The 23,079-nt window shown below is 46.4% G+C and overlaps 1 protein-coding gene across 1 annotated transcript in view; it reads right to left on the bottom strand.

Annotated features, from left to right (window-relative positions):
- Nucleotides 1-13,414, bottom strand: part of myo7aa (myosin VIIAa) — a 198,058-nt gene extending 184,644 nt beyond the window's left edge. The window contains exon 1 of the mRNA XM_078545043.1: nucleotides 13,351-13,414. Coding sequence (XP_078401169.1) covers nucleotides 13,351-13,368 — 18 coding nt within the window. The 5' untranslated portion in view covers nucleotides 13,369-13,414. The remainder of the gene's footprint in view (nucleotides 1-13,350) is intronic.
- Between the last annotated feature and the right edge of the window lie 9,665 nt (nucleotides 13,415-23,079).

The following is a 23,079-nucleotide window of genomic DNA, read 5'->3' as shown; positions in this document are numbered from 1 at the left end:
AAAATTCCAGTAGATTTGTCAAGCATGATTTCCCTTTCATAAATCCATGCTGACTCTGTCCGGTTCTGCCATTGTTTTCCAAGTGCTCAGCTATTAAATCTTTTATAATGGACTCTAGAATTTTCCCCACTACTGACGTCAGGCTGACTGGTCTATAATTCCTTGTTTTCTCTCTGCCTCCCTTTTTAAATAGTGGGGTTACTTTAGCTACCCTCCAATCTGTAGGAACTGTTCCAGAGTCTATAGAATCTCGGAAGATGATCACCAATGCATCCATTATTTCTAGGCCACTTCCTTAAGTACTCTGGGATGTAGATAATCAGGCCCCGGGGATTTATCGGCCTACAATCCCATCAATTTCTCCAACACCATTTCCCTACTAATACTGATTTCTTTTAGTTCCTCCCTCTCACTAAACCCTGTGTTCTCCAACCTTTCTGGTATGTTATTTGTGTCCTCCTTGTGAAGACAGAATCAAAGTATGTATTTAGTTGTATTTAGCTGGTCAGCCATTTCTTTGTCCCCCATTATAAATTCCCTTGTTTCTGACTGTAAGGGACCTACATTTGTCTTCACCAATCTTTTTCTCTTCACATACCTATAGAAACTTTTACAGTCAGTTTTTATGTTCCCTGCAAGCTTACTCTTGTACTCTATTTTCCCCTTCTTAATCAATCCCTTGGTCCTCCTTTACTGAATTCTAAACTGCTCCCAATCCTCAGGTCTGTTGTTTTTTCTGGCCAATTTGTATGCCTCTTCCTTGCATCTAATACTATCTCTAATTTCCCTTGTAAGCCATGGTTTGGCCACCTTTCCTATTTTACTTTTGCGCCAGACAGGACTAAACAATTGTTGCAGTTCACCCATGCACTCTTTGAACGTTTGCCATTGCCTATCCACCATCATCCCTTTAAGTAACATCTCCCAATCCATCATAGCCAACTCATGCCTCATATCATCATAGTTTCCTTTATTAAGATTCAGGATCTAAGTCTCAGAATCAACTATATCACTCTCCATCTTGATGAAGAATTCTATCTTATTGTGGTCGCTGACAACTAGATTGCCAATTATTCCTTTCTCATTACTCAATACCCAGTCGAGGATGGCCTGGTCTCTCGTTGGTTCCTCAATGTATTGGTCCAGAAAAACATCCCGTATACACTCCAGGAATTCCTCCTCTACGGTATTGTTACTAATTTGATTTGCCCAATCTATATGCAGATTAAAGTCACCCATAATTACAGATGTTCCTTTATTACATGCGTCTCTAATTTCCTTCATGTCTTCATAGGGTTGCCAACTGTGATTAAAATGTACCCCTGGAGGTTTCATCACACGTTCCAGTTATTAGCCGACCAACACATCCATCCTTGTGATGCGCTGTCGTCCGACACTTAATCGGAAAATGAAACAGGCTCATTACCCAATTGGATGATGCTTGCTGTCAGCCAGCAGTTTTCCACCCATTTTCAATATTTTTCTACCTGGTAAAGAGAAAGGTTCAAAGAAAACGACAGAAAAAAAACAAAATCTTTTTTAATGTCCCGATGATTTTTCTCCAGGGTTGCACACAGCAGTGTCCTGGAGATTATCTTAAACTTCTGCTGACTCCAAAACAACCCTGGAGGGTTGGCAACCCTGTGTCTTCAGATAATCAGCTGGAACATCTGGATTACTAATCCTGTCCAGTACCAGCTCAAACTCTCACAATATTTTCACATCCCTCCATTTCCTATGGTCAACCTATAATATTGGGCTGGAACTTCCGATGGAGCGGCAATTGAACCGGACTGCCACTCCGCTTGGAAACTCTTAACCGGAAATCCAGGCGATCCTACCTCACCCGACCTTCCGACTCAGGCGGGCGAGGTCTGTGTAGCGCAGCTCGCTTCCAAGAGCGGCTAATGTCACAGGTAGGTAAGCCATGCCCCTTTTTTACAGCATTAGCTGCCATAAACCAGGTACGTTTAAAAAGGTCCAGCCAGGTTTTTTTTGGGGGGTCTGGGAGGGCGGGAAAGGTGGCTGGCAGTTAGAGCCTGGCAGGGGCAGTGTGGGGCTAGAAGGGCAGGTCAGGTGGTGCTGGGCCTTGGGGGAGGCAGTTCTCACGGTGCGAGCAGGAAAGAGCCCCATGGGGTGGGGTAATCAGGGAGGTGGGGGTGGGGTGTTTCCCCCAGCACTACATCCCCCACCCCCTGCTCCCGCCCCCCCAACAGATACACTGCCCCGGAGCTTGGAAGCTACACCCCATTGGTCATTGCTTCACTCACTAACTTCAGTGGTTCATTCTCCATCCAAATAACCCCCAATCCAAAACATAAAAAATTCCTACTCTAGCCTCAAACATTTCATCATTGCATATGTCTTGTTCCAAGTCTCACAATCACTGGGAACAGTCTGGCCTATCTACTCTGAAAAACGTGGAAGGATGGGCCAAACACTTCCCAGCAAGTCACTCCCATAACCACCTCCGATCCCAGGGAAAATAGCCTCTATTTTTCCCCAAGTCTTTCTTCACATTTTGTTCCATATACTAGGAGCGAGGTAGTGACAATGTTAGAGGCTGACGGAAAAGGAAATGGGGGGGTGGGTATGAGAACAGTGCGAGAACTTGAGCTGGGTACACAGTTAGGGTGCGGTGACATAGTGGTTATATTACTGGAGTAGTAATCTAGAAGTTTGAGCTAACGATCCAGAGATTACAAGTTCAAATCCCAACACAGCAGCCAGGAAATTTAAATATGTTGAATCTGCGTTGTACACTCCCTCACATCAATATCTTTCTTTAAGAGAAGTCTGGAACAGCGCACACTGTCATCCAGCTATGATTAAGATTTTATTTAGATTCACCATTACATCTGTACATTCACATCCTACACTGTATATTGGCATGAAGTATTCTGTTAGCTTAGTCACTTGAGATGCTGGTGTTAATTTGAAACGGAGCGTACTGGATGAACAGAAATTCCCTCACAATAGTCTCTGGCGCCTGCTGCAAGTTCCATTCGAGCTATTGACTCCATCACTCTCCCCGGCAACAGTCTCAGACTGAACTAATCCTGTCTGCAACCTCAGTGTCGCACTTGATCCTGAAATGACCTCATTCACGTCACCTCTAAGGCTGACTATTTCCACTTTCATGACTGCCCCTGTCTTGGCTTATCTGCTGTCAATGCTTATTCCGGCCTTTGTTACCTCTAGACCCAACTATTCCAATGCACTCCTGGCCGATCTCCCACATTTTACCCTCTGTAAACATGTGGTTATTCCAAATTTTGCTGCCCGTGTCTTAACTCACGGAAAATCCCGTCTCCCCTATCACGCCTAGACTGGCTCTTGGTCAAGCAATGTTCTTGTTTTCCAATCCCTTGATAGGGAGGAGGTGAGGCTATCTCATCACCCCCCCGACAATCTCCACACCCCTCTAAGATATCAGCACTCCTCTAATTCCGGTCTCTTGTGCTTTCCCAATTATAAACTATTGGTGGCTGTGCCTTCAGTTGCCTGGGCCCCAAGTTCTGGAATTCCCTTCCTACACCTCTCCACCTCACTTTCCCCCTTTAAGACACTCCTTAAAACCTACCTCTTTGACCAAGCTTCTGATCATCTGGCCTAATACCTCCTTCTGGCTCAATGTCCTACTTTATTTTATAATGCTCCTGTGAAGGAGTTTGGGATGTTTTATTACATTCAAAGTGCGATAACGAGAGAGAGAGAGAGAGAAAAGCAAAAGAGAGAGAAAAATGATTTCCTCTGGTGCGGGTTGTGGGGGGCGGAATCTAGAACAAGGAGGCACAGTGTTAAAATTCGAGCTTGGCTGTTCAGGGGTGATGTCAGGAAGCATCCTTCATACAGAGGGGAGTAGAAATCCAGAACTCTTTCCCTTCACCCACCCCACCAAAAAACAAACAAGCAAACACACACACACAGTTGAGATAGGGGTCAATTGGGAATTTAAAACTGCAACAATAGATTTTTGTTAGTGAAGGGTATGAAAGAGTTACACAACCAAGGTGGATAAATGGAGTTAAGTTGCATAGACTCGATGGGCTGAATGGCCTCCTTCTGTGCCATAATGACACTACAACTCCAGTTATAAGTATGGCTGAGCAGGGATGGAAGAGTGCTGAATGGCCTACGCAAGTTCCCATGTGTTCAACATCCATCAGCACATTCAGGACCATCTGCACAGTTCATACTGAGGATCAATCAAAGAGAAAACCGGTTAATGAAAATAACACAGGATGGATCTTCCACTGGGGTGAGATGTTCATGAGCAGCCCTCCTCTCACCCTCAGGCCTACAAACACCTCGTGTCGCCTGGCTTGGGGGCATCCCAAGCTCCCTTGTGCAGCTCCCTTCCCCCCCATCGCTCCTCCCCCTCCCAAACCAAGACAGAAAAATTGGCTGAAGGGAGAGAGAGAGAGAGAGAGAGAGAGAGAGAGAGAGCGAGAGAGAGAGAGAAAGAAGAGAGAAAGAAGAGAGAAGAGAGGAGAGGAGAGAGAGAGGAGAGGAGAGAGAGGAGAGAGAGGAGAGAGAGGAGAGTTACCAAAGAGGTGGAGCGTTCAACTCGATCCCGCAACGATTTCACCGCCTCACCAACGGTGACAGCTGCATAACCGGCCGTCACTTCACACAAACCACTGGTTGCCATGGCTACGGAATATTACCAATGCTTGTGTCTACGCCATCGCCGCTCAGAACAGAGCGAAAAGCCTCGGATATTGGGACTCAGAACCACCATATCCCCTCAGACGTCAAAATCTCTGCTGTGCAGCTACACAGGTACTTTGCAGAGGAGAGAGAGAAAACCCTCACAAAACCAAGACAAAAAAAAATGAACAAATCTGTGGCTCAGTTTTGCCCCAACTTCCAGCTCATTAAGAAGCTAAATGCTACCAACGTTCATGCGCAAAACAAAGGCGCTGTCAAAATCAATTTAGAACTGGAGCAGTTAACAAAACTTCACTCGGACACCATTAAGCAGCCACTGAGGGATGAACACATATCAGAGAGAAGCAGCACATGGGCTCGGAGGATTAGATACAATAAGTATTATAGCAGCTCAAAAAGGACAATGAACACAGCACAGAGGTTAAGGTGACACTGCAATGCTTCACAGTTCAATAAACAGACTTCTTTAAAAAAAAAAATAAATTGGATTCTAGGCTAAGAAAATTACGTCAGGATAATTAAAAACAACAACAACAAGACGCTGTATCCTATAACAGGCAACTGGTCATGTTTTGACACGAGTGGGTAACATTCACCCCTCACTGTCTGGTCCTCGCTAACCTACATTGGCCCTCAGTCAACTCAAAATCTAAAATTCTTTATCGTCTTCCTTGTGTTTTTATGACACCCAAACACTCAAAGGATTTGGTAAACACATCGTGAGTTCGCTTATTGACACAAGGCACATGAGAACATATAGACACAAGGTAGAAAGCTTGAAGACATTGGCAGCAGAGCTGTGCGTGTTGTATTCTGCTCACAGCACAAGTGAAACTGAGACCGAGTCATATGACACTTCCCTTCTCGTGATGTCATGCTGCTATCCCTTAAAGGCATATTACAACCATTCTCATATTCATATCCCGTTTGTACCCTCATCCCCTCACTAACCTACACCAGCCCCACACACCCCTCCAACATCTCGGCGTTCCTCCAATTCCGGCGTCTTGTGCATCCCCAATTTTAAAACTCTCCACCAAATCGGTGGCCACACCTTCAGCTGCCTCAGCCTCAGGTTCTGGAATCCTCTGCCTAAACCTCTCTGCCCGACACTCCTCCTTTAAGGGATTCCTAGTGCAGCATTTGATCATTATCCTAATATCAATGGTGTCAAATTTTACTCGTCAAGCAACTTACTACATTAAGCAGCTAGATAAATGCAGGTTATCATCTAGATTTTTTCCTAGTATCTCTGATGTAGTTTGGGCTATGATTGGGGGTTGGGAGAAAGAAGACGGAACAGATGGGGCAAGCTATTCAAGGCCCGAAATGTTTAGCTTTTTGATCTCGGTGATCAAACTATTTAAAATGTTTGAAGAGATTTACTGTGCTCATTGCCAAATTTTAATTACCTTGGGAGGGAATTTTCTCCTGATCTCAATGCTTGTGGGAGCGCTGGCGGCCATTAGTACCTGTCTATAGCAGCCATTTTTGGTGTTCAAACCTACAGGGTGACTCCAGGCAGGCTGTTTGACCATAGAGGCCATCACAGTCAGGCCCAATTCCATCGTCACTCAGAAATATTCACGTTTTTTTTTTAATATTCATTCATGGGATGTGGGCATCATTGGCTAGGGCAGCATTTATTGCCCTTCTCCAATTGCTCTTAAGATGGTAGCGAGTGGTCTCCTTGAACCACTGGAGTCCATCTAATGTTATGTGCACTCACAGTGCTGTGTGAGGGTGGGGGGGAGGATTGGGGGGTGGAGGGGGGAGGTGGGAGAGGAGTTCCAGCTTTCTGACCCAGCGACAGTGAAGGAACGGTAGAATCTTGTGGTTGCAATGTGGGTCTCAGCCGCCAGCTGAAGGGCTTCTCTGTTTGGGGTAGGCCTGACAAAAAGTGCCACTCCGGCACTTAACTGGACAGCAGCAGGGCCTTCCCTGGCGCGGAAGTTCCGTCTTCCGCTAGCTCGAATGAACGACAGGGCAATCGGGGGGGGCAGTGGCTGCTGCCGGTACGACCCCCAGCCGAGGTCTCAAATCAAGGATGGAGCCAGGCATATGTGCAGGATGGCAGGAAAAGGTGTTGTGACGAAGTAGGGGGGTGGGATGGCTCTCGGTAGGGAGGGGGGGTGGGTGGGGTGTGGGCGGGGAGAGCTACCCACCCACCCCTCCCATCACAGGCTCCCAATGCTGGTTTCCTTGATCAGGCACCGAGTGCCTTTGAATGAGGGTCCTCCCCAAGGAGCCCACAACGTGCCAGTGTTTGCTCATCATACTCCCCGTGTGGCAAGTCCCCTGCTCCCCGCTGAGGTCATACCATTGGCAGTGGTATGGAGGCCATTAATTGCCCACTCAAGGACCTCAATTGGCATTGGGGGGTAATAAGGTTGTCCACGGGGCTTCCTACCACAGACTTAAATCGAGGTGCAGGCAGGTGGGGCGGGGACCCCATCCTCCACCCTGCTTGCCTGATTAAATGCCAAACTTGCCATGGTGCGGGGTGGGGGGGGTGGAAAACAAGGTTCCAAGTTCGCATGCTGTGTGGCTTGGAGGGGAATTTGCAGGTGGTGGTGTTGCCATGCATCTGCTGCCCTTGTCCTTCTAGGTGGTACAGCTCACAGGTGTGGAAGGTGCTGTCAACAGAACCTTGGCGAAAGGCTTTCCACCAAGAACCTCAAGTCTTCCTATTCGGGAGGTGCAGAGTTCAACCATTGGACTGACAGGAGATTGAATCTAGGGCCTGACCACCCCACCAAAGGTTAATGGAAACCTGGAATTCTCTCCTACAAAAGGCTCTCGATGCTGGGTCAGTTGGAGCTTTCAGGATTGAGATTGATAGGTTGTTGGGTGTGGGTACCGAGGAACATGGAGTTGAGGTGCAGAATAGCTATGATCTTGTGGAATGGCGGAGCAGGCTAGAGGGGCTGAATGGTCTCCTTCTTTCTCAATGTCCCCGAGCACAATATTACAGGAGACCATTTTCTTTTTAAAAACACTCAGGGCTTTGAAAGCTTTCAAGCTGTTTGCTGGAGCAAGAGCACACGTCACGACCCAATGAGTCCGAATCAAAACCATCATGTTGGTGTGAGGCATGTAGTAGGCGTGTGCGCCTACAGGTGTCCCATGAAGATGGACGTTCCTTGGCCAGAAAAGGAAACAGCGCATTTCCTGCTATCACCTCTTCTGAATATTATCTTAACACGTTAGTTTGCTTAGATTTAAGTTTACAACCTGTAGTGATCAACTGTTGTGTTTGATTATGCAAGTTTGTTTACTGTTGATGCCCACTTTGCTTGACTGGTTAAGTCTGCATGTAAACAAAACAAGTAGAAAGAGCTGGAAGCTAGAACTAGCTGACATTTTAAACACAAGTTCCTACACACAGAAACGAGTGTCATCTCTGCTTGGATTGTACTTTCTGTCTGACAAAACAATCAATTCAAGCGACTTAGCATCACTGCTGATTGCAACAATTTGACACTTAAGGTATTTCAAAATGCAGCAAGATCAAGCCAGAGGGTACAGATTATACTTAATCCAGTTTTCATGTGAAGATGTGAATTAGACATTAAAGAACTTGCATAAAAGCAAAAAACTGCGGATGCTGGAAATCCAAAACAAAAATAAAGATACCTGGAAAAACTCAGCAGGTCTGGCAGCATCTGCAGAGAGGAACACAGTTAACGTTTCGAGTCCGCATGACTCTTCAACAGAACAGTCATACCGACTCGAAACGTTAACTGTGTTCCTCTCCGCAGATGCTGCCAGACCTGCTGAGTTTTTCCAGGTATCTTTATTTTTGTTAAAGAACTTGTATTTGCATATGAACATACAAACTCAGGGCAGGAGAAGGCCACTCGGCCCTTCATGCCTGTTCTGCCATTCAAGATGATCATGGCGGATCGGATTGTAACCTCCCGCCTACCCCCGATAACCTTTCACCCCCTTGTTAATCAAGAATCTCTCTAGCTCTGCCTTAAAGATATTCAAAGACTCTGCTTCCACCGCCTTTTGAGGAACAGAGTTCCAAAGACTTACGACCCTCAAAATTTCTCATCTCGGTCTTAAATGAGCGACCCCTTGTTCTACATTTTCCCACAAAAGGAAACATCCTCTCCACATCCACCCAGTCAAGACCCTTCAGGATCATAAAGGTTTCAAGTAAGTCATCTCGTACTTTTCTAAGCTCCAGTGGATACAAGACTAACCTTCTTTACTCATGCACAGGATGTGGGTGTCGCTGGCTGGGCCAGCATTTATTGCCCATCCCTAATTGCCCTCGAGAAGGTGGTGTTGAGCTGCCTTCTTGAACTGCTGCAGTCCATGTGGTGTAGGTGCACCCACAGTGCTGTTAGGGAGGGAGTTCCAGGGTGTTGACCCAGCGACAGTGAAGGATAGGCGATATATTTCAGGATGGTGAGCGGCTTGAAGGGGAAAAACCTCTCCAAGTCCAACCTTTCCTCATAAGACAACCCGCCCATTCCTGGTATTAGCCTAGTAAACCTTCTCTGAACTGCTTCTAACGCATTTACATCTTTCTTTAAATAAAAGAGACCAATACTGTACACAGTGCTCCAGATGTGGTCTCACCAGTGCCCTGTACAACTGAAGCGTAACCTCCCCATTTCTGTAATCAATTCTCCCTCACAATAAATGATAACATTAACTTTCCAAATCACTTGCTATACCTGCATATTAGCCTTTTGTGAATCATGCACTAGGACACCCAGATCCCTCTGAATCTCAGAGCTCTTCAATTTCGCACCATTTAGATAATAAAAGGTTTTTTTTATTCTTCCTTCCAAAATGGACAATTTCACGTTTGCTCTACTATACTCCATTGGCCAGATCTTTGCCCACTCACTTAACCCATCTACATGCCCTTATGTTCTCTTCACAACTTACTTTCCTACCTGTCTTTGTGTTGTCAGCAAATTTAGCCACCATTCCTTTGGTCCCCTCATCCAAACATTTATATAAATTGTAAAAATCTGAGGCCCCAGCACTGATCCCTATGCCGCACCACTCGTCACATCCTGCCAACCAGAAAAAGACCCATTTAAGGCTACCCTCTGCTTCCGGTTATCTAGCCAATCTTCTATCCATGCCAATATGTTACCCCCTACACCATGAGCTTTTATTTTCTGCAATAACCTTTGATGTGGCACCTTATCAAATGCCTTCTGGAAATCTAAGTACAGTACATCCACCGGTTCCCCTTCAACTGCAGCACATGTCACTTATTCAAAGAACTCCAATAAATTGGTTGAACATATTTTCCCTTTCACAAAGCCACATTGACAATGCCCAATTGCCTTAGGAAAATTCAGAGTGCTCTGCTACAACATCTTTAATAGCAGCTTCTAACACCTTCCCTATGACAGATGTTAAGCTAATTGACCTATAGTTTCTTGCTTTCTTTCTCCCTCCCTTTTTTTTGCTATTTTCCAAACTAATGGAACATTCGCCGAATCTAGGGAATTTAGGAAAATTAAAACCAGCGCATCAACTATTTTCACTAGCCATTTCTTTCAAGACTCTAGGTTGAAGTCCATCAGGACCCAGAGATTTGTCAGCCCTCTAACAGTTTGGCCAATACCACTTCCCTGGCGATTGTAATTTTCCTGAGTTCCTCCCTCCCTTCCATTTCCTGATTTACAGCTGCCTTTGGGATATTACTTGTATCCTCTATAGCAAAAACCGATGCCAAACACCTGTTTAATTCAGCACCTTTCAAAACTCAGGATGATCCAATGAATCAATGGTGGAAACGATTTGAAACTAGCTCCCACGGAATGACGATATAATCATGTTGCAGTGTTATAAGTTATGATTGCCCCTCAACAAACAACATAAATAGATGGTTGGCCAGGACAACAGAAAGAACCGACCCTGCTCTTCTTCATGGGATCCACTGAAGAGGGAAGGTGGACCTCGGGTTTCCCTCCTCATCTGTTAAGATGACACAGTCTAGATTGGGGAGTGGTCATCTGACGCCAAGACAAAGCATACTGAACAACAGTTTTGCTAGGCAGAGAGTCTCTCCAGATATTTTACCCTAACAGTCTTTCAATCTTCTGCCACATTAGCCAAGTGGCCATTCGTACACCTACATGGTGGCTGGAGACCAAAGGGGTCAGTCAATCACCACAAAAGGTTCACTCACAGTAGTTGTCCTGTCTCATTCTATAGTTGGCAGACTCCAGGATCTGAAATCTTGTTTCATTATTGAGCAGTGCCAGGAGCAGAGATGAAGATTGATCCTTTGCCACTGACCAAGAGATGTCTCACCAGCAGGTTTAGTAGAAGGCTTTTTTTTAAAAAATGGGTTGAGAAAGAAGTGCCATAATGATGTCCTTCTGCATGACTCTTTAGCAGTCCTTATGCGCCCTGCTCCCTCTAGTGGCAGTACATTTTAAAGGCAAATGATATTCTGCTTTCTCTGGGTCTCTGATAAGATTTTTAAAAATCCCCAAAACACTATTGCTGCCCACCTACGAGAGGGGGTGGGGGGGGAATCAGTCAACCAAAATCAGCAGCTTTGATATTGGTCTTGTAAATAGCGCATCAACTCTCATCGCCTCATGGTGCAACTTTTTAGTATTTATTCATGGGATGCAGGTGTCACTGGCAAGGCCAGCATTTATTGCCCATCCCTAATTGCCCGAGGGGGTGATGGTAAGCAGCCTTCTTGAAACATTGCAGTCCCCATGTGGTGTAGGTACACCCACGGTGTTGTTATGGGAAGGAATCCCAGGATTTTGACCCAGCGACAGTGAAGGTGATATATTTCCAAGTCAGGATGGTGAGTGGCTTGGAGAGGAACTTCCAAGGGGTGTTCCCATGTGTCTGCTATCCTTGTCCTTCTAGGTGGTAGAGGTCACAGTTTAGGAAGGTGCTGTCAAAGGAGCCTTGGTGAGTTGCTGCAGTGCATCTTGTAGATGGTACACACACTGCTGCTACTGTGCACTGGTGGGAGTGAATGTTTAAGGTGGTAGATGGGATGCCAATCAAGTCGGTTGCTTTGTCCTGGATAGAGTGTCAAGTCTTTGAGTGTACATCATTTACAGAGACACTTTGTCAAATGTTCTATTCCAGAAAGCCAGTTAAGGATAGAATGGAGAACACACACCTTTATATTTAGAGTTTTACCTGACAAGTATACCCCCCCTAACAGAGTTTTGGTCTGTGTCTATTGGGGCTCAAGTGAATGCCTGTAACCAACATATAAAATGAACCCACAAATACACAGTTAAAGTAGCTTTGGACATTGGACCTTCTACTCCTTGTTCTTCATATTCATTGTGCTTTTCACCCCTTATTAAGCACTTTGCATTTCTCTTCAGTGAACTACATCAGCCACCTTTCTGCCCAACTCCAGAGAGTTTGTTCAAATCCTCCAGTAGTTTAACCTTGCTCAGTTTTGGTGTCCATCACCTTCATTAGCTTTGTATTATCTACATATTGAGCCACTGTTCTTGTGAATCCTATTTCCAGATCACATGTCAAAACGTCAGAGCAAAAATCCACACTTCTGATCAAGTGACCCATTTCACGTTGATCCCTCAGTGGAGGCAATCGTCCTTCCCGATTCACCACCAAAAGTCGTCTTCATTTTAATAACCTCTATTGACTATCCCTTCACAGCAGAAGTCATGTCCGAAATTCTTACAGCAACATTGCCAATTTGTTGGACATTACACAAGTGGAGGGGTAGTTTGTTTGGGACGGGGTGGGGGAAGAATGGCATAACGAGAACATTTACATTTAAAACAAATTAACAGACAGGAACAATCAAAAATTCCATTACTATATGCAAATGAATCCATATGAGATGTTATCCCAGATGTGGTAAAGCTCTCAGTCTGGGAGAAAGAATTCAGTGTCCAGCTTCCACTATAGGATTGATTTCTTGTCCACAAATAACTAATTCTAATCCCGAAGCCATTACTCACTTTAATACCTCAAAACTGGCACATCATCTCTCTAAATAGCACAACATTAAGACAAGGCACGACAAGCACAAATAGCACAAGATAATTCACCAAGATGGATAAAACATTCTCTCCTTCCAACCGTGTTGACTCAGGTTCCTCAAGTACAGAAACTGGTTGGAAGATGGAAAAATAATCGTTGTAAAGTATTCCCATAATGCCACATCCACAAAACCTGTTAGGGTTGCCACATGAAAACATATGAAACTTTAAAGCCCTGTTGGTACGTGGCATAACATGAACTAACATTCAGCCCGACAAGAGTCCAAAACGTTCTTGGCTGTCGTTTTTAAAAGGAACATCCACTCCACATTATCCAATTCATTTTTTACTTTCAAAGCAAAGAGGCCTGGACAACTGTAGTAACATAGGAGTAGCAGGAGTAGGCCATTCAGCCCCTCGAGCCAGTCTTCCTCCCATTCAATTAGCTCATGGCTGATCTGTATTTTAGCTGCATCAACCTACCTCTTGGTTCCACATTCATCAATCCCCTTGCCTAGTAAAAATCTATCAATTGCAGTGCGAACATTTTCAATTGACCCCCCCACCCCCAGCCCCCACACCCGACCTAGGGTTAACAGCTTTTTGGGGAGGGAGGGAGTCCCAAATTTCCACCATCTTTTTGTGGGAAGGAATGCTTCCTGACGTCACCCACGGACTTGGCAGCAGATAATCTTACCTGTTGCAGAATCACCATCGTTCCACCTTAAATCCCAACACCATTCATCCACCATGTGGGAACCTGCCAAAGGAGAAAAGGGAAAAGATAAGCACGACATAGGAACAGGGCGAGGCCATTCAGCCCCTCGAACCTGTTCGGACATTCAATTAGGCCACGGCGGAGCGGTGATCCAACTTTTCCCCCACAATCTCTTAAAACCTTTAGCTAACAAAATCGATCACTCCCGGGTTTTCGAATTAACTGAACAACGGCCACTCGCAGAAGACTTAAAAGCAGGAGTAGTCCATTTGGCCCTTTGAGCAAGAGGTCCAAACTTCTACGCCACCTTTGGTGTGTTGAAGTATTTCCCAATTTCACTTCAGAAAGGTCTGGTGCCAATTTTTTACACGATGCCTCCTAGTCCTAGACATCCCAAACAGCAGAAATAAGTTTCTCCCCCCTCAGTTCCCCTTAACATCTTGAAAAATTTGATCAAGTCCCCCCCAACTTAACCTTCTAAATTCCAGGGAATATAACCCTACTTTGTGTAATATCCCCGCATAGCTTGTCCTTAAAGTTTAGTATCAGTCTAGTAAATCTACACTGCACTCAAAACCATTGGGCAGAATTTTGCCCTCAGTTGGCAGGCGGGCCCCACCGGCTCAGCGGTGGGCGGACAGCCAATCCCCACCACCGAAACGGGGCCTGCCGCCATTTTAAGTGGGCGGGCCAATTAAGGCTCACCCAGCGGGCTGCCCAATGGGAAGCGCTATGTGCTTCCTGTGCGGGGGGGGGGGGGGGTAGGATTCTCCAACTGTCAAAGTGCGCACTGCTCCCTGAGGCTAAGTGCTGTCTCAGGGAGATTACCAACAGTCTAAAAAAAAACTTTAAAAATAGAAAAATTTTAAAATTATTAACATGCCCCCCTCATGTGACAATGTCACACAAGATGGGACATGTTAATAAGAAGCACAGAAACTTTAATAAAGTTTTTAAAAACAGACATGAAACCTCATCCCGCCAGTGGATGAAGTTTCATGAATAATCTGGAGCCCGCTGGGGCTCCTGGCCTGCCCGCCAGTGTTAAGGTTGGACGGGCAGGGTCTTTAATTATCTTAATTACCCTGTCAATGGCCTCAATTGGCCATCGACAGGTCGGCGGGGGGGGGACAGCTGATTTCGCTGTCCGCCCACCTTCCTAAAGACTTAAAGGGACCGGGATGATGTCAGGGATTCCTCCCAACCTCATCTCGCGTCATTTTCCCATTGGCAAGCAGGCCCCACCCCCAAATTGCCAACAGGAAAATTCTGGCCAATGTGTTGTTCCTTGTATTTATCCCCCATGATGATGTGTAGCAGACACAACAGTTCTCCAACGTTTAGTCAGTCTGTAATTTTTATGCTTCTGATAGACTTAATCAGCCCAAAAGCACTTTTTTTTCCGAATTAATTCATGGGATGTGTTCATCACTGGCTAGGCCAGTATTTATTGCCTGTCCCTACTTGGTGGTGGTGAGCTGCCTTCTTGAACCACTGCAGTCCATGTGGTGTAGGTACACCCACAGTGCTGTTAGGGAGGGAGTTCCAGGATTTTGATCCAGCAACAGTGGAGGAATGGCGATATATTTCCAAGCCAGGATGGTGAGTGACTTTGGAGGGGCATTTCCAGGTGGTGGTGTTCCCACGTGTCTGCTGACCTTGTCCTTCTAGATGGTAGTGGTCGTGGGTTTGGAAGGTGCTGTGCAAGGGGCCTTGGTGAGTTCCCACAGTGCATCCTTTACTTGTTAGACACTGCTGCTACTGTGCATCAGTGGTGGAGGGAGTGAATGTTTAAGGTGGTGGATGGGGTGCCAATCGAGATGGCTGCTTTGTCCTGGATGGTGTCAAGCTTCCTGAGTGTTGTTGGAGCTGCACTCATCCAGGCAAGTGGAGAGTATTCCATCACACTCCTGACTTGTGCCTTGTAGGTGGTGGACAGGCTTTGGGGAGTCAGGTAGTGAGTTACTGGCCACAGGATCCCTAGCCTCTGACCTGCTCTTGTAGCCACAGTATTTATACGGCAACACTTTGAAAGGCCTCTGGTTCAAGTCCCACTCTAGGATTTGAGCACAAAAACCAGCCTAACTTCCCTGCGCAGTACGGAGGGAATCTCTGAAGTGCTGCCATCCGGATGAGCCGTTAAAACAAGACATCTGCCCACTCAACATGGGCAGGAAGACCCCACATCCCTATTTCAAAGGCCAGGGGTATTCTCATCAGTCTCCTGGGCCAATATTCATCTCTCAAACAATATCAACAGATTTTCTAGGTCATTATCTCCTTGTTTGCAGGTGTTTTATACGCTGCAATTTGGCTGCCGTGTTTCCTACATGAAGAGTGACTACACTTCATAAAGTAGTTCTTTGGGGCTTCAAGGCTGTGATAGGCACTATATAAATGCAATGCAAGTCCTCTCTTTTTAAATCTGTGGGGAGTGCGCAGACTGTGTACCAACACTGCAGAGCCTCTTCTGAAAAAAAACAACAATTTGAGATTCAGTGAAGCCAATAAGTTTCTTTACATCAGCCGGAACGGAAGATCCCCAAACAGAGGCTGCATTCATGAGGTGAATACTGATGGAGCTCCTCTGCTCTCTCTCGAATGTTCAGACAGCTTTTCGTTCTCATCTAATTAAGACGCGCCTAATCCTTGGTGATGGCACTCCAGTCGTGTTGTACAAATATGTCAAGCCTGGCTGATTTACTTGGGCAGGCACTTTCACACCGTTCTCATCAGGCCCTTGTCCCTGAATGGTCTAGAAAATCCTGGTAACAAAGCGCTGTTCAAAAGCATGAACTCATTAACTCCATATTTACCACAGACACTTAGCAAGGCGGCAGCCTGGGCAATCCTGTTATGAGTCTCTCCCTTTTAGACGTACAATTTAGGAGGGGTAGGCCACCAGACCTCCCAAACCTGCTCCGCCATCCAATAAGATCATGGCCGAATCCGGTTGTAACCTCCGGGCGACCCCCGATGACCTTTCACCCCCTTGTTTAATCAAGAATCTATCTACCTCTGCCTTAAAAATACTCAAAGACTCTCTTCCTCAAAAGGCAGTGGAAGCAAGAGTTCCAAAGACTCGAGAACCTCAAAAAAAAATTCTCCTCATCTGTCATAAATAGGTGACCCTTTATTTATAAACAGTGACCCCTTGTTCTAGATTCTCTCACAAGGGGAGACACATCCTCTCCACATCCAACCCGACTCCAGCTAGTGCCTCACAATTACTAGGGCCATTACATAAGAATTTGCAACACCAAAAAGAGAGAGAAAAAAACAAATGAGGATATTCAGTCCAAATGTTGCACACAAACCTCCTTCGCTCCAGATGGAGTCCTGGAGCACCGACCTTCTGTGGATCTTTGAGCTATTTCGGACTGAGCCACATTTTCCTAAGTGGATTCAATCCCCTCCAAAAGGGACTCACTAATTAGGCTAAGTGTCATTTATCTCAAACCTGCTTTTGCGTAGGCCCGGGAGGTGCATGAACACTAAATCCAGTCGATGGTTTTCAAACACAGAGAACAAACAGCACAGAAAAAGGCCACTAAGTCCCGTGCCAGCTTTTAAGCTCCACCAAGCCTTCTCCCATGACCCCAGCAGCACACCCTCCTGTTCCTTTCTCTCTCAAAACTAGCAAAATTTATGCAGAAAAACACCTTTGACCACAAGTCCATCAGGCAGTGGTCAGCACGTAACGTCTTAGAGGCCCTGAGGGAAAAGGAGAGGGTGGATCCTGTGGGATGGTTCCCCGAGCAGACTGTCAAAGTCATTTGGCAGAATGCCTCATCGCCAGAACTTTCCAACAAGCACCAAGACGTGGCTTGGCTGGTGGTGAGAAAGGCCCTCCCATTCAGATCCTTCCAACACGCCAGGAGTCTCACCCCCTCTGCACGTTGCCCTCGAGCTGGCTGTGGTGGGGAAGAGACCATTGTTCACCTCCTTGTGGATTGTGCCTTTGCAAAGAAGGTCTGGAGAGAGATGCAGTGGTTGCTGTCGAGGTTCATCCCGAGCAGTTCTGTGACACAGGACTCTGTGCTCTACGGGCTGTTCCCAGGGACACACACCGAGACAAACATCAACTGCAGCTGGAGGATCATCAACTCGGTGAAAGACGCGCTTTGGTCTGCCCGAAACTTGTTGGTCTTCCAGCACAAAGAGTTGTCCCCGACCGAGTGTTGCGGACTGGCACAATCCAAAGTCCAGGACTACGTGCTGAGGGACGCACTAAAGCTTGGGGCAGCTGCCGCAAAGGCGCAATGGGGAAGGGTCGCTGTCTAAGACCTTTCTGCCACAGCGCACCGAGGGGCTGGGAACTGTTTAAAACCCCCTCGGGCTGTACAGCTCAAAATGAAAGGCTGTAAATGATTGTAATATGGTTTGTACTGATGCACCTGGTGATACAATTTGTAAAAGTTGAACCGGATTGTACCCTTGTAATGGTGTTTTTGAAATGGTTTGGAATGTGGTTGAAGATATTTTATGAATAAAGTATATTTTTGCAAAAAAAAAGATATTGAGAAGAATCGTCCATGCCTGCTGGCGAGAGAAGGGAAGGACTAAGGGTTCGAGGGAGTCAGGAACGTGGGAGAAGAGGGAGGGAGGGAGGGAGGGAGGATGTCCAGGTGGACATGCAAGGGGAGGGGTCTGATGGGTCCATGACTGCCTCCTGGGATGGGCGAACTGAGGGTGGGCGTGGTATGAGGGAATGGTGGGAATGACAGAGGGCAGAGTGAGGTGGTAGGGTGGGAGGGTGAGGGCTCGACGTAACAGTAGAAGGGAGGGCGAGAGTGGTTGGTGGGAACTCGGAGACAGACACAGACCCTGGGGGTGGGAAGGAGGTGAATGTGGACGGGGGTGGGATATTCAGGAAGGAAGGGAACGTGCACACGCTCACCGGGACATACCCAAAGGAAAAAAGGTTTTGTGGGTGGTAGCTCACAGAGGAGACAGAGAAGGCGATGCGGGGGAAGGGGAGGTCAACAGTGATGGGGGAAAGGAAATGGGTGACTGGGGGAGGGGAAGAGATGGGGGCCTGATGAAGAAGTGAATCCAGACTGTACATGGGAGTGTGATCACTGGGTGGGCGGAGATGCAGGTCAGGCTTAGATGGACAACGGAAAGTGGACCCCAGCAGGCAGCATTGAAAATGCTCAGGACATTAAAAGGTGAGTGTGATACGTGAAGGATCCATGTGCATGGGTGAATGCTTACACGAGGCTCTGACAAGGTCCTGAGACACACACACACACACACACACACACACACACACACACAAGCAGAGAGAGAGCAAAAAAAGGGGAAAGAGAGAAAAAAGAGAGCACATCTGCTTGACTGTTTCGGTCACACACCAACACTGGTCTGCTGCCAGCTCTTTAACCCATTTTCCCCTCCTGGGAATACACAGGAAATAGTCGTGTCTTGCATCCAGAGACCACTTTTGTCTCATCTCAAACTATTTTACACATTGGAATATAAATCAGCAGGAGATGGATTTTTGGATGACTGCTGAGATGTGGGAATCAGTCTCCATTGTCTCTGCAAACAATCAAGGTTAAAAGTCCGGTCTTCTGCATTTTTCCACATCTTCCTTTCAAGCGTCTTGGTTTGAAGTCAGCCTCGACACCTCTTCAGCTGCGGCATTCCACGTGCCCTCAGGAGACGTCTGTCAGCACAATCCAGATAGGAATTTGCCAGAAAGTGGGCACGTCAAAGCGCATTGGTTTAGATTAATGTAAATATTCTTACACTATCTGATCAAATTGTTTAGTCATCTAAAACAGCTCATTTGGATCACTCTTCAAGTTCTACGTGCAATACAAGCCCGAGTCCATACAAGCGCTGCTCAAAATTATAACCTCTGGATTCTGTTGAAGGCCTTTGCCCAGATGTGCTAAGTATTTCCAGTGCCAACAGAGAGAAAAAAAAAAGGAGTATTAGAGGACGAGATTTCAAACCAGAGACGAAGGTCATGTGATCCCTGTGCTCCTCCACGTTTCGAAGACTTGGACAACCTACAACAGGCACCTCAAAGCATTGGAGAAACACCAATCGGCAGTGCCTTGGTAAGATCCTCCAAATCCTGTGGCAAGAAAGGTGGTCCAACAGCAGCGTCTGCTCCCAAGCCAACTTGCCCAGCATCGAGGTGCTAATCGCTCATCCTTCCCAGCGGAGCTGGCTTTAAGTCATTCATACACCCGACACCAAACGCCCAAAGCAACTGCTCTACTCAGAACTCGGTCACAGCAAGAGACTCCCAGGTCAAGAGCACAAATGCTTTAGGGATGCCCTCAAAAACATCGCTGCCTACTCAGGGGAGCCCCTGGCTTGTGACCGACCAAAACAGAGAAGATTCTTTTGAGAAGACACTGAACGCAATCGAGGGAGTTCATCAGGAACATGCAGGAGGCCAAGTCGAGGGAGTGCAAAAGTTTCACACAACTCATCTGCCTGACACTTCAAGCACCACCTGCCCCACATGGTAGAGTCTGCAGGTTGCACATTGGACTTATCAACCATCTCAACGTCCATCAAACTAAGATTGAAAGCGAATCATCCTCGATCCAGAGAGGCTGCTTAAGAACCACCAGAATCCAGCATTTCCCGTGGGTTTTTTTAAGCCCTGCTTGGTGTGGCCGCTAACAATGAAGCGACTAAAGCCAAAGCTGAAGCGTCCAGAGATCTCAAGGGGGTTGTTGGGCTGGAGGAGATCACAGAGAAAGGATGAAGCTTTGAGAGCCCTATCCTGTGGAATTGTGACCTTGTGTTTGGTAGGATTTGGGGATGGCCAAGGCAAAGAAATACCAGGGAGGGAGGGAAAGCCAAACCTGGGAGTATTCAAAGTTACGGGCAGTCAAAGAGAAGTGAGATTGAGGCACTGGGATATAAAAATACTAGCAATAAGTGTTTTGGAAAGGGGTAGCTTGAAGCACTGAAGGCAGAGACCAGGGGAGGGAGCAAGAGAGAAAATAATGGTGGCAGTAAGGACAAAGGCCCATGGTATAGGCCTAACCTATGCTCCTTGTTCTCCGTAAAAGAGAAGGTTGAGAATTGATGAGCATTCAAAATCACGAAGGGTCTGGACAGAGTGGACAGGGAGGAACTGTTCTGATTGACAAAAGGGTCAAGGGCCTCAGGACACTGATTTAAGGCCAACTGGCAGAAAATCCACCGGTAACAGCAGCGAGCACTTAGGATCTGGAATGTACTGGCCCGAGAGTGTGGTGGAGGCAGATTCAATCAGGGCTTTCAAAAAGGGAATTGGATAAGCACCTGAACAGAAATAATTTGCAGGGCAATGGTGAAACAGCAGGGAAAGTGGCACTAGCTGTGTTGCTTTCGAGTGCCAGCACAGAGATGACGCGCCAAATGGCCTCCTGTGCTGTGACCATTCTATGGTTCGAAGGGTGAACATGGATTGGAGCACAATTGAACAGTGCTTAAGCCAAATTGAAATCTCAGCCATTTGAAAAGGTTAGATTACAGGTTTATTTTGAAAATGCATCTATTAGGATTGAAATAGTGGTTTGGCAGTACAGAACTCGGAGTATTGCTGAAAGAAACAGTGTCGAAGCTTTTCATCTTGCACTCCTCAGGACAGTTTGCAAGAATACAAAATGTAAAAGGGAATAATTTATACTGTAAGAGAAGAGAGTGCCGATTGGTAGAGGTGTTGCCATGGAGAATGCACTAGTTGAATGGTGACTGACCGTTAACTGCCAAGCATTGTATGAATTTTAAACCAGGCAGTTTGACCCCAATTGGTAAAGGCACTGCCCTGAGGAACGAGACAGCAAATGGCTGTCTCTTATTTTGTTTAGTTGTGTACATGTTCTTTCTGTCTGCAAAGAACAGGGCCCTGCATGTTAACACGCAGCTTCCAGTACACACAAATGTGCCACACTGCGAGCCTAACTGACGATTGGTCATCAGCATAACTGTTAGCACACTGAGGAACATTTAACAAATGTTATCCAAACGCAGAATCACATCTATACGGTCTATACCTTACCCGTCACAGCAGGGACATGCTGTTTGATACGACCTGCCCATCTTTGGGATGTACGGCCTACATGCGTAGTATCTAACAGTTAGCGTACCGACATACCTAACATCTTTTTGACGTGACGGCAGCATCCTGTTAGTGGCCAATACCACTTGTGTTGCTGCTGCATAGCAGCGTGAAACAGCCAGCTTCACCTGTTGCCCAAACTTCTGAGATACCTTGCCCTTCCAGGGAAATCTGAGGTAGACTGGACACTTTACAGGGCCAAAAGTGGTGGCCTTAGACCCGTTCACAAGTTTGTGCAACATGCAGCGCTGATTGATCTGATCAGAGTAGCCACTATCCCACAGGATGTCTTTGATGCGCTCTATTTCAGCATCAAGCTTGCATGGTGAGCAAATGAATTGGACCCTATTTACGAGGTCGCAGATAAGACCAAGCTTATAGTGCATGGAACTGTAAGAATCCCAGTGCGTGTGCTGACCAGTGAAGGTAGGCTTGTGGTAGAGAACCCTCTGGCAGATTCTCCACTAGCACATCAAGGAAGGGGAGTTCATTTGACTGCTCCATTTCAAAAGGTGAATTTGAGCACAGCATGGAGCCCATTAAGATATGCAAGGAAATTAACACATGCAACTGCAGATTTAAATTATAGCAAACGTATCATCCACATATCAGAAATATGCAAGGGGTCGTAGGTTGGGTGCTGCTCCATCGAAGGTATGTTTCTCAAGGAACCCAACAAAGATGTTTGAGAGAAGCTGGGCCCAGAGGGGTCCTATAGCAACACCATCTATTTGGGCATAAATGGTGTCATTAAAGTTGAACTCAACTGCGCAAGTTGTCAAGTTCATAAGCTCAGTGAATACTGATTCACGCAATGGTGGCAGGTCTAGATTGCCATGATATAGTGCTGCAGTGCAAATATCTATGGCTTCCTTAAGTGGAACATTGGTAAACAGGCTAGCAATGTCATATGAGCGCACGGACACAGCATTGCTATCGATATGCAAGTCCTGTACGTTCTTTACAGATGTGAAGCAGTCCTTCACTGTGTCCGTGGGAAAACTTGGTCAAAACTGGTTGTAACAATTCGCCCAACATTTCGGCCAATTCATACTGTACAGATCCAGTCATAGATAAGATGGTGCATACAGAGACATGACTTGTGTGTGTCTTAGGCAGTCCTTACATACGTGGATGCAGCGAGCTGTGAGGGCAAACCTGTCATGTATCATGCAGCAGCTCATCGTTCTTACACAAGTCCAGCGAGCGAAAGCTTACTTTCGAGCAAGGCTATCCGGTCATGTTGAGCAGCAGGTCCAATGGAAACGAATTTGACCTGTCTTTAAGAATGGTGTGCATTTTGTTGATACAATCACACTTGTTAAGGATGACTACTCCTGTCCCTTTGTCAGACTTACTGACATTAATGTCCGGGTTGGTCTTAAGGCCTCGCAAAGCTGAAAGGCATTCACGTTGCATGAGAAAGTCCAACAGGTCATTCGGAATCCCGCAATATGCATGAACTAGGTGAGCTAGGCGAGCTTTCAAGGATTCAGCAACTTCAGTGGACGCTGGCTTGTAGCGGGATAGTCAGGAGTAGAGGAGTTGGAACTCAGCAAATCCCTCTTCCCGTTTGATTTGGGATGAAGGCACAACAAAACTGAAACCATGTGCAAGAACAAACTCCTCGCTTT

This window comes from Cetorhinus maximus, chromosome 7 (genome assembly GCF_964194155.1).
Source record: "Cetorhinus maximus chromosome 7, sCetMax3.hap1.1, whole genome shotgun sequence".
Classification (NCBI taxonomy): Eukaryota; Metazoa; Chordata; class Chondrichthyes; order Lamniformes; family Cetorhinidae; genus Cetorhinus; species Cetorhinus maximus.
This window is presented reverse-complemented; position numbering and strand designations above follow the sequence as displayed.